This window comes from Anoplophora glabripennis, unplaced genomic scaffold (assembly GCF_000390285.2).
Source record: "Anoplophora glabripennis isolate ALB-LARVAE unplaced genomic scaffold, Agla_2.0 scaffold121, whole genome shotgun sequence".
Lineage (NCBI taxonomy): Eukaryota > Metazoa > Arthropoda > Insecta > Coleoptera > Cerambycidae > Anoplophora > Anoplophora glabripennis.
The window spans coordinates 39857-52982 of NW_019416338.1; the positions used below are offsets into that span (position 1 = coordinate 39857).

The following is a 13126-nucleotide window of genomic DNA, read 5'->3' on the forward strand; positions in this document are numbered from 1 at the left end:
TTTGTGCTTACTTTTGTTCTACACGTTTTACTTTTATAGATTTCAGTACCTAAAAACGCCAGAAATTTCACTATTTCTCGGCCAGGAATATGGCCACGTTAACTTGGTTGGAAAAATATTTATTATATTATCTTTAAGATAAATACTCATACAGGGATGGCCAGAAGTACGGAATAAAATTCATATATTTTGAATGAATAAATTTTTTTTAAAATGCCGAAACACGTTAACTGATTTTGATTTTTTCCCATCTTTCGGTTATATAATAATTAATTTTTCTTCAACCCCCTAACCCCCAGCTACCCCTACTTTTTTTTCAAATGGAAACATAAGGCATGGGGGCTCGTTGAAAAGCTTATAGAAAACCGAATCCAGCCATACCAAATAAACAAGATTTATTTTTTCAATAACAAGTTTTTTTCATCTGGAAATTGAAACAACTAGATAATTTACAAAAATAAACTCAATGTCGCAAATGCTGAAAATGTCCTCCATTCACTATTTGGCATTCTCCAAGACGATAGTAAAAGCTGTCCACAGCATTCTGAATGACTTCAGCTGGTAAATTATGCATCTCCGCCCTAATCTTGTTCTTTAAATTCTCAATATTATCCGGTCTGTCCTGGTAGACTCTTTCTTTCAAATATCCCCAAAGAAAATAATCCAGGGGTGTTAAGTCGGGGGATCTTGGCGGCCATTCAACTGTACCCCGTCTACCAATCCAGCGATTTGGAAACATTTCATCTAAGTATCTTCGAACATCAATACCAAAATGTGGGGGAGCGCCATCTTGTTGGAACCAAGTTCTTTCATTCGGTATATCTGGATCAAATTCATCAGGGAAAATCACAGCTAGGGCGTGTATCACGTCAAATGTTAGGAAATCCAGGTAGCGTGCGGCAGTAAGATTTTCTTCAAAAAAAAATGGGCCTAAGATTCTGTAGTTGATGATACCTGTCCATAAATTAACTTTTTGTGAATGCTGCGTATGCAATTCGCATGTCCAGTGTGGATTTTCCTGGGACCAAAAGCGATAGTTGTGCCTGTTAACCACTCCATTTAAATAAAATGTAGCTTCATCCGAAAAAAGTATGTCTTATTGAAAACCATTATTGTCGTCACACCGTCTCATCATTTCCTCACAAAATTGTAATCGCCTATCATAATCGTCTTCCAAAAGCTCTTCGACAAGACGGGCCAATGAAACAGTTGAAGTATGGATTTTCAACAAGTTCTAATGCAATGTCTAATTTCTTTTCTTCATTCAAAGCACGCGCCCGTCCAGTTTTGGGCAAAGTCTGTACTGTACCGTGTTCCTCAAATTTGTGAAATATTTTACTAACTGTCCCTTGCGAGATTTGGTTTTCGGGATATTTCGCATTAAATAAATCGCGCACTTCAGCCTGACTTCTTATTTTGTCTCCAGTAAATAACTTGATATTGACACAATAGTAACGTTTCGAACTCCAATAGGTGTTTTATACAACCCTAAAAACCTTGCTATTGAAAAAATAAAACTTGTTTATTTGGTATGGCTGGATTCGGTTTTCTATAAGCTTTTCAACGAGCCCCCTCATGCCTTATGTTTCCATTTGAAAAAAAAGTAGGGGTAGCTGGGGGTTAGGGGGTTGAAGACAAATTAATTATTATATAGCCGAAATATGGGAAAAAATTAAAATCAGTTAACGTGTTTCGGCGTTTAAAAAAAAATTAACTCATTCAAAAGTTATGAATTTTATTCCGTACTTCTGGCCATCCCTGTATAATTTTTATGTATTCTGACTCATCAGAAGGCCAAGATATACTGAATCCAAGGTCAAGAATGCTAAAACAAGACACAACACGCGATTAGCATTTCTAGACAGCTATCAAAGTGAATTAGCCAGCAATTTTATTAAATATATTGCAGACATGGAAACACTGATTTTGAACAGGTAAGAAAATTTTATGTTGTCTTTGTGCCAATAACTTGAGTAGTGTATGGATTCACGTGAAATATGTCGTTTACGTGAATCGTAAATCATTAATGAACGAATCTTTTTAAAGCACTGAATCAACTGAATGGATTCATCAAATTGAATCGCACTTCCGTTTTCTAATTCAACAGCAAACAGTGCTACACTAACAACTAACAATGCTCCTCCTTTTCCATCCAAGATTCGTAATTACAAATTAGCAAAAACCTTGGTGGGCATTCATTGTGACTGCTATGGCCTGACTTGTTGATACATTATTTACATATTAAGCTTGAGGCACATTACCAACACGTGACGGTCAACGGTCACATCACAACACGAGCGAAGAAATAGCCGTTTCGAATGTATTTGTGTAAACCATAGGTAGATATCTGAAGTTTTTAACTATCGATCTTGTGAATGGCTATGATTGGACGAAGAAGAAATGCAACAACTAACTTGAGTAACGGTGTTCCCATTGCTATCAGCTGATAAAAATGAGTACAAATATCTTAAATAATTCGTACATGCATAGGAGACTATGCTACGAACGTACTATGAGCTTTTTTCTGCTATGACTTGTTGACACATGTTAAAACGTCACGTGCTAATAATGTGTCCAAAGCTTATCCCGCTAGTGGATAGATGCACTAAAAAGTTACTTACTCGGGAAATTCTCCTTCTACTCTACAAACGTACTCCTTAGATACAAGGCGGTTCCTGATTTGGTGTTCCATCTGTCTCGCCTTCTTCGGCGACCTGCCGAAAAGTAGCAAGCCGCTGGTCAGTCGATCCAGTCGGTGGATCGTTCTCAGGTTTTTCAGGTTATATTCTTTGGCAAGTATAAATACTACGGTGTTGTGCCTGTACCTTCCGCAGGGATGTACCTGCAAATTAATGCAAATGAGCCTATTCAGGAGGCCTCGCAGGATGAAGCGTTATTCAATTTACATGTACGTAACACAAACCTACCTTAACGACATGGGAAAATAAAGTATGCCAGGGAATAACTAAAGAGGCATCAAAGAAATACAAGCAGCAAAGTAAGGCACGTCAGCCATGCAAATGTTCTAATGTTATCTAGGTGAAATGTTGTGTTAGCAAATTGTATATGCATATTGTCCTTACGAAACGTAAGTTTAGGTTAACTTATGTGCTCTGCAAAGCTGTTATTTTAGTCGCTGAAGATTTTCAGAGGTTCAAGTTAAATACAGAAATGCCAAGGAACTTCAATTTGGTATATTTTGTTCCGACTAGTTTTAAAGCGTAAGTGCTTTTAAGTTAAGAATGTTGGATGCGATATATCTGTATTTACATTAGAAATAACAAAAAAATAATTTTAACAAAAGAAATTCAAGTGTAATAATTTTGTTTGCTTATACGTATTAAATTCTTTTATCACTCATTTAAACATTTTTTTATAATATAATAGGAAAATGTGTTCATATCTATTTTTGTTCTTCTTTTTCATTTGTCCATTCGAGTTGTTTTTATGTTCATGTCATTACTTCGAGAGAGTGTTCTTCAAATCACATTAAGCCAAAATGTCGAGGAATTAAAGCAATAAAAACGGCCTTACCTCCGAAATCTGTGTAGTGAGATGGATCGTGTTGCAGTTTTTTTGCATTCGATTCGTTAGAGCGTCCAGAAAATTTGTAACCCTATGTGATCAACGATAAATGAAAATTGTATCGGTGCATAAGAAAAATGCATTTTTAGAATTGCATCCAGAAGAGTTAAAAAACGAAAAATTTATATCTTGGAAAATATTGACGGAAATGAGTTAAATTTTGCTACTTGGGGGTTTTTGGGGTCGCTGAACACGAATATCACGGCGGCAATAGTCTCCGAGGTACAGTGTCCAGGGTGTCCGGTTTCCACGTCGTCTCCTGGAGTTTTGTGGAAATTCGTTATAAACCGAAACTCGTTACCTCGAGGTTTTTGGGGTCGTTCAACACGAATATCACAACGGCAATGGTCTCCGCGGTACCTATATCATCTTCATAAGCTTTATCGAATATCTAAATAAATTATCCGAAACTCTTTTTTTTTAAATTTAGCGCTTTTAATACAGTTGGTAGAATTGATGAAATTTTAGGTAAGGACTGCGATCGCTAGCCGCTGCTTCCACGTTTTACTCTTACATATATACTCTTAACATACTAGTATATACAGATACGCTCCAAGTTATAGCGCACACGTGTTTTTTCTTGAAAATAGCATAAGTGCAAAACTGGCTATATGGTTTGAGTCCGACCGACTGGGGATGGGAACTAAAAGAACAAACCTTAGTTCCTATAAAAATGACTCAGTTACCTGGTCTACCAAGTATCATGAATATGATTTTCTGTGGGTGCAAATCCGATTATGGAACTTCGTGTGGATGTAGGAAGCACGAATTGAACTGCAGCATCGCGTGCAAAAATTGTGCAGGCATTAATTGCACGAATAATGAAAAATATTCTGCAAATGACATATTTTCTTCGGAACTAGAAACACTAGATGAAGAATATGAAGAAGATAATAATGAAATTAAAATAATTGTAAAGATATCTAAGAACAATATTTTTTTTGAAAACATGTATTTTTTGTAATGAATAAATGCATTTTTATTATAAAAAATAATTAAGAATAAAATAGTTGTCACAGAAACCAGCCATCCTAGATACTAGGTACCTCGAGGACCGTTACCGTCGTGATATTCGCGTTGAGCGACCTCAAAAACCCCGAGGTAACGAGTTTCGGCTAAGTTTATAACGAATTTCCATAAAACTTCACGAGACGACGTGGAAACCAGCCACCCTGGGCACTAGGTACCTCGGAGACCGTTGCCGTCATGATATTCGTATTCAGCGACCCCCCCAAACCTCCCTCACACCCCCCCCCCCAAAAATGAACTCATTTCCGTCGATATTTTCCGAGTTATAAATTTTTCATATTTTAACTCGGAAAATATCGATGCAATTTTAAAAATGCATTTTTCTTATGCACCGATGCAATTTTCAATTTTCATTGATCACATAGGGTCACAAACTTTCTGGACGCTCTAACGAATCGAATGCAAAAAAACACATCACAATCCATCTTACTGCACAGATTTCGGAGGTTCAGTGTTTCACTTCCTCGACCATAATTTATTACAGATTTAAAGCTCACTCCTTTCCAAGGGGCAGAGTGTTCATATTTAAAGAAATACATAAATATATCTGAAGATGCTTTATGTAAACTGACTAATTGTTTAACTAATTAAAGGCAAAACTTTGCTGCATTAGTGTACAAATATATCAACCGGTGGCAGAGTTGCTGAGAAGCAGTGTCACTGAAAACTGAGTTTTCTGGAAAGTTCATTTAATTCGCATTGTATTTCATAGAAAAAAAATAATCTATCACGTGTCATTTCGAATTATTATTATTTTAAATGCTCCATCATATAAATAAATAAAGGGAAATTTATTTGTTTCAGAAAAACATATTTAAGGAGTTTTTTGTTCCAAATACAATTTTAAATAAAATGTACCTAAATCATTAAAAAATTAAAAAATCATTCCCGTTATATTTTTTATTATTACATTACATTCCTACATACAAAGGGTGTCCCAAAATTCAAGCAAGTAGTAATTTTGATAGAAAACACAGCTTTTTAATTCAAAGTTGTAAATTTTCTACTGATTCATAAAGCATACCAGTATAGGGATATGTATGGAATAGCGTATTGGGTAAATGGCCTCTATGGCGCATACGCAGTCTTTTGTTCAAGTTTTCCATTATAGTTTTGTATAAATGCGGCTAATTTTCGTTGATACAGTGCTCAATTTCCTCCTTCAAGGCGTGGGTGGTCGTGGACTTGTCGGCAGAAACCTTAGACTTTGAAAAAAAAAAACCCAAAGAAAAAAGTAGAACAGTATGATCTGGGCGGCTAACTCAGATCACCAAAACGGGAAATTACACGACCAGCTAATGACTCATGCAGTAATTGAACTGTTTTTCAGGTTGTATGGCATGTGGCACCGTGTTGTTGAAACCACATCTCGTCTACATACATATCTTGCAATTTAGGCACAAAAAAATGGATTATAAAGATGTAGGCAAGTCTTTCGTGAGAATACACTGTAGAAAGCTTCTCGACATGTCCAAATCTTGACTACAGTGCCGAATTGATGTTCCTGGATTCTCAGCAACACTCGGCCAGAGTGTTTAAGATCACTAATTGATCCAGTCTCCCTGAATTTTTCAATTAATCTCTTCACAGTTGATTTATTCCGACCATATGTTGTAGAGGCGTAACGACTCTTTGATTTTCAATGACTGCCTCTCGATTTCTACGCCACTGATTTACATATGCATATACTAATTCAGCCAATGTTTTATTTTAATCAGTTAAACCACTAGCCTAAGTTTAATTAATTTCAGTAAAATATCTTCAGAGATTTTAGTAAATTTTTATTATTCTTTATTCATTTGAATTAACTTAATGACTTTAAAATAAAGTAAAGTGGCTGTGGCAGTGGATTTAGTAACTTGGTTCATTCAGAATTTTTGACCTAAAATAATTCAAAGAACACGTTCTTGAACTTACGACATAGATTTAAAATATACCCGCTATATTTTACTATCGTGACTTACTTATTACTTATCGTGAATTTTATTTACCATTTTCGTCCTTAGTGTACAGAAGCGATTTAAAATATTTTCAATTTATTTTGTTGTAGCAGTCGAGGAATTTTATATCACAGTACTCCATGAAATTAATATTCTTTTCTTAAGGCGATTTCGATCATATTAATATAGCGCTCGTACAATTTTGCTCCTTTAGAAAGTTAAGAGCATTCAAATAATAAGATTTAATTCATTTTTTAACAACTTTGTGCGTTTTTTAAATGTTTCAATAAAATTTGGTGTAGTGAGATTTTAGGGAAAGCCGAGAATAAATAAAGGCTTATTTTTTAACTAAAACATAGAAGTTACTAAGAATGACCCTGAAATGCAGGTATTTTGTATAAAGTCATTTTTTATAATAAACCGGTATACCTAATGCTTGTTCACCTTCAGCTGCTTCAAAATCTGTTCTGTTCCAAATTTAATATTTTGTATTATTTTGAAAAATGGAATTTAAAAAAAATACGAAGTCCATATGAAGGTAATTCGATTTGAATCGGTTTTTTGTCATTCAAGGAAACTATCCTTGGAAGTATGGCACTTCCGGACACACTGTACAATAAGTTATAAAGTATATGACCCAATTAATTAAGTGTACTAGATATAATAGTCGCAGAAGTTGTTTTCTTTGATCGTCTAGTAATTTTGATATTAATCCCCGAAATCTGTAAATTTTGCAATTTTAAATTACCTCACAGTATATTTCAATCAATAACCGATTATTTTTTATATTAGAACAGATATTTCCCAATTAAAATGTTCCGGATTCCAAGTCCACTTGGAAAATGTGAAATACGGTTTGAAAATTTAATAACAAATTTAATACAAAAATTCTCCAGGGACGGATACATATTTCAGGAGAGAACGTCAAGCCAGCGGCGTGTATGTACCGCATAGATGTTTTCTTATATTTCGTGTACCAGTGCTCGGAAGCTGTCAATCTCCTTCGTGGCTTAGTAAAAAGTGACAAATTGGGCGAGTTCTTCGCTACTTATGGCCCTTCATATATTCTAGGTAAAAAGCTGGGATATTTCTTGACACACAATGTAAGAATCCAAACTAAGTATTGCAAAATGGAACCGTGTGTTACATCTACATATTTCCAGTATATTCAAAAGACTTTTCATTACCGATGTAACTGAAACAGTACGTTGAACATATTTTTTTTGAACGATATCTAATAAATGATGAAAATAATCCCTACCGATTTGACCAAAATGGCGCTTAAATAATAAACATAAAACTATAAATGATCAATGACCTGTCACTAAATCAGCAATTTTTAAATGAAGGGACCACGCACTAATTACATTAAAAAGTGATCACAGTCAAAATTGAAAATTGCTATACGAGTTATTTTTGGCCATATCATAAAAACCCCGGCAGATGGTTTGTTTGTCATTGGCCACTTTTACTCCATTTTAGCATTTCAGACACATGTGTAAATGGAGTAAAAACGCAATTCGGATATCAGGGTTCTGCAATGAAGGTAAAATCCACGAACATACTTTAATGCCACCAGCATTCTTAACCGCCTCCCAAACCGGACAAAAACTGCCTCGAAGAGGGGTTAAATGCATATACAGGGTGTGCCATAAGCACATGATCAAAAAGGTACTGCGAGATTCTTTGGCTCAAAAGAAGACGATTTGACCTAACTTTCATTAAGAAAAAATGTCTGGTTCCTCTGCTATTGACTGTCAAAGTTCTTGAAAAAAATATATGTTTTTTGTAATATCTGGAGAATGCTATGATGGATTTTAATGAAACTTGCTGTGGACTTGTTCCTAAGCAAAACTCATGTTTTGATGAAGTAACCGCGTCCATCTGCCATGGGCTAGTGGTAAATTCTTGAGTGTCTTGGTACAAGAATTACCAGAACTTTTTATTTGGTGGCTGGAATCAGTTCATTTTATTTTTATTGATGCATCAGTTCTTTTTCGAGATTTTCGTGTTCTTGGTAAAATCTTGTAGCATTCATAGTTTTTACACAACATTTTTTTTTTCTCAATTTTAGGCAATCATTATCACTACTACTCAAGTACAACAACTACTCACTACAATTACTACTATCGTAGTAAGCGATGATGTCATTTTATATTAAATGAATTGTTACTCTTTTGCCGTTGGTCGGACAGTCCGGCACATTCGTTTCGAATGGGGTTTTCTAATGAAGAGATGACCGACTGATCAAAGTCTTAGGGTTTTGCCGAAGACAACTTGCATGGGAGTGTACGCGTCTATGCGGCGCGATACCCAAATCGACGGGTTCCAGATTACCGATTTACATGGATTGAAAAGAGTTTACGGGAGACTGGGCAATTTGGTGTTCGAGCCGTTGACCGTGTGGGTCGCCCTCAAGTACGAAATGAAGCCGTTGAGGGAGACGTTTTAAATAGGGTCGCTGAAGATCCAAATATCAGTACTCGCCGTCTGACAGTGGAATTTGGCGTACCAAAAAGTACAATAAATCGCATCATAAGACGGCAGCTCCTCCATCCTTATCATGCGAAGTCTATTCAGGAGTTTTTACCACACCATTTTTAGAGAGGACTTCAATTTTGCCGCTTTATTTAAGGAGCGCGGGTACGTGATACAAATTTCACCAGTCGAGTTTTATTCACTGATAGAGCTGGTTTTACCAGAAGTGGTATTTTTAATTCACGTAATTTCCACCATTAAGCAGAAGAAATCCCCCATGCGAGGAGTATTAACCACTTTCAGGTGGAATTTCCAATAAACCCAGGAAGAATTATTGCGTAGGATTCAAAATGAGGCGGACGTAATACGGAATGATCCAAAAATGTTGAGGAGGGCTCAATTCAATTTCAATCGAAGGATCCAGCTATGCATCCAAGAAAGTGGGGGGCATGTCGAACATGTCTTGTAATTCCACCATCATCTATCGTATCTATGTAACTGTCATCCAGTTTCAATAAAGAGAATTATGTATTTCCTAAGTACGTCTTTACATTTTTTGAGTGTTAACAAAAAATAAATCTAATGAAGTAAAATGATATTCAATCCATCGCATTGCGACAAACTTTAAAATTGTGACCATTTTACTTTCAATATTGATGTCCTAGGTAAAAGAATTGGCAATTATTATTAGAGAAAGCTGATTCTTGTAAAAGGGCAGATTTACTGCGATACATCTAAAATTGTTAAGTCGCAACGAAACAGAAAACATTTTTTTTGCGTAAAAACTATGAATGCTACAAGATTTTACCAAGATACTTACTACGATAGTAATGATTGTAGTGAGTATTTGTTCTACTTGAGTAGTAGTGATAATGATTGTCTAAAATTGAATTTTTTGTTTTGCGTAAAAACTATGAATGCTACAAGATTTTACCAAGAGCACGAAAATCTCGAAAAAGGATTGATGCATCAATAAAAATAAAATGAATTGATTCTAGCTACCAAATAAAAAGTTCTGGTAATTCTTGTACCATGACACTCAAGAATTTACCACTATCCCAAGGCGGATGGACGCGGTTGCTTCATCAAAACATGAGTCTTACTTAGGAACAAGTCCACAGCAAGTTTAATTAAAATCCATCTTAACATTCTCCAGATATTATCAAAAACATATTTTTTTTTCGAGAACTTTGACAGTTAATAGCAGAAGAGCCAGACATTTTTTCTTAATGGAAGTTAGGTCAAATCGTCTTCTTTTGAGCCAAAGAATGTCGCAGTACCTTTTTGATGCGTGCGGGTGGCGCTCATTCCTGTGCATTAGCTTCCTTGCATCCTTGCAAATGTGTGACATTGTTATTCGCATTGCATTTTTACTCCATCTACACAATTTTGTCTGAGAAGCTAAAAAAGGAGTAAAAGTTGCCAAAACAGACCAATAAACCATCTGCCGGGGCTTTTATAATCGTAACTTTATTTCAAAAGCTAAAAATAATTCGTATCAACACAAATTTTCAATTTTGATAGAAACCACTTTTTAATGTAACTAATGCCTGCTCCTTTGGAATTTTTTATAAATATTATTTTGTATTTGTTACGTCTACTGTAGATATTAAACATATTCTCAGTTGATATAAATAACTTAAGAAGGTGAAAAAACTGGGTCATGCCATTATTTGGATATTTCCAACCAATAATTCAACATGCTTTAGTTATCATTTCCGGTATTAACTATATGCTGTTATTTAAATTAATTATAATAAAATACTTTTCTATAAAGTAGTTTTGTCAAAAATCAGAAAAGTAATTAGGGTTTGTTAATACTGTTAAAATATTCGATGGCAAAAAAATGTATGCATCATATGGGAAAAATGTTTACAATTAAATTGTGAAAAATATCGATATTGGTAATCATTTCGTAATAAAAAAAGCCGTGTGTTTTTAGAAGTTTGGCAGGAAATTATAAAAAAAAATAATAATAAAAACCACGTAGCAAAAATAACAATAATATATGAAAATATGATATTTAGAATTAAATTTTATTTTTTATTTTATTCTATTATATATTTATTATTTAAAAAGCGAAAAATAAAAACGACAAATTTACTATGCGCTAAAAGCGTACATATTTTTGTGCAACAATTTCTCAATATTTTTAATTTTTTATTTTTCGCTAGAACCCTAAAGACAATGGCATTGTTCGACATTTTTTCAGAGTTTTTAACGACGACTGTAAATATCGATATTTTTCAAAACCTAATATTAACAGTTTTTTTCTTATGATGAATATATTACGCCTGTTACTGTGCATGGTGGGCCAATTACTTCATTTTTGGGAGGTTTGTCATATTTCCCAAGGGGATTGTTAAAAAGTAATGAAGATGTGTGACTTGCTAGATTTTCAACAAAAATTGAAAAGTTCCCGATATATTGATTTGTTTAAGAGATACCTAAGACCACCCGTTTTTAATCGTTTTTTTTTGTGATTCTTTTATTTTCATTAAAATTTTTTTTTGTGAAGAAGCCAGCGACGTTTGCGATATTTTTCTGTAATTGTCAGTTTTTACATTATAACCTAAACATTTATTGTTTGAAATGAAACAATTTATATAATTTCCAGTTTCTGATATCTGCATCAAATTTGATGACGCATGATATTTATATAGAAATTTATTTTCCAAGTATCAACATTAAAATTCATTACCCCCTTTTTTATATATTATGACTCCCTTACTGAATCAAGAAACAGTTGGCAAAAAAATAGTTTTTGGTGCTCATACCATATAAAAGTTTTTCACAATTATAATAATGCTACACCATCGGAAAGCAAATTGTACGATGTACGCCGATATCGAAATCTGAAAAATATATAGAACATTTCATTAGAAAATGTATGTCTGAGTAATAGCTAGTAAGTTCTAGAAAAATATCGTTTCCACCACTGGATTGAAAATAAAAGAAACTGCATAAAAATCCTTGTAAACAAACCAAACATTTTTACAGGTAAAAACTTCTATATTCTACATTATAAAAAAACGACAAAACGATAATAAAAAATTTCACAGATAAAATAGAACGACAATATATCATAACTTAAAAACGCAGATTATCTTTAAACGAATCGGTATATCCAAATACGGTTTTCACGGCTCCATTTTTCTCGAATATCGAGTCCGTGACATCGCAATTACTTTTTCCATATCTTTGGAAATATGAGACCTCCTCCCTAAAGTGTCGAATTAGTCCACCCTGTACATACACGGCCAATCTTAAATGTGTACATGCAGAACGTGTAAATAATATTTTTTGAGAAAAAATAGAAACAAATGAAGTTAAATTTAAAATAAATAAAATAATGCTTAACTTTTAATATAAAACTTGTTTAGAACCGCTGACATCACTGTGGAATTTACGCGTAACATAGATTAATTGTTAGTCCAGTCGAATTAGATCTTAAACGCCGAAAACTTGAAAAAAATATTAGTAGACGTTTTATTCACTTTATGAGATTTAAAAAATTGACGCTAAGTTAGCAAAATTAGTTATTTTATGTTGTAAGCAATTAAATTACCTACAATTGAAAGTACCTAAAGTCATATTTCACCAATTTGTTAACTGTAAAATAAAGGTCGAACGCGGAAAAATCAGTTTTCGAAAATTGCGCATTATTATTGTAAAAAGCGATGGATGTTCATGACAATGGAAAAGAAGGTAAATGCAATGACCAACGTGTGATCCAAAGGCCGTTTCGATTGACGCTGAAATTGTTGCTTCGGGTATTTGTTAATTAATTTCGTTAGATTTTTTGCAACTAATTGTTTAATTACTAAACGTTAATTTGTAGACATAGGTTCTAATTGGTCCAAAGAAACGTATCGAAAAAGAAAATTTTCAAACACTTGAAATTAAGTTGCTCTTTACAACAAAGTAGGATGTGCAAAACAGCGTTATAAATAAATTGTCCCAGGGTCAGCCAAAAGCCGCTCGGGAATTCCCTCTTTTTCAATATATCCATGTAGATGAATGGATTAAAATAAAATAATAATCTGTAATACTTTTACTTTTAAAAAGTTACTTACACTGATGTTATTGACATC

General features: G+C 34.0%; 1 protein-coding gene across 2 annotated transcripts in view; it reads right to left on the minus strand.

Annotated features, from left to right (window-relative positions):
* Window positions 1–13126, minus strand: part of LOC108910158 (RNA pseudouridylate synthase domain-containing protein 2) — a 656998-nt gene that overhangs the window by 19603 nt on the left and 624269 nt on the right. For both annotated transcript variants that reach the window (XM_023454151.1, XM_023454150.1), the window contains exon 7: window positions 2622–2842. In XM_023454151.1, coding sequence (XP_023309919.1) covers window positions 2622–2842 — 221 coding nt within the window. The remainder of the gene's footprint in view (window positions 1–2621; window positions 2843–13126) is intronic.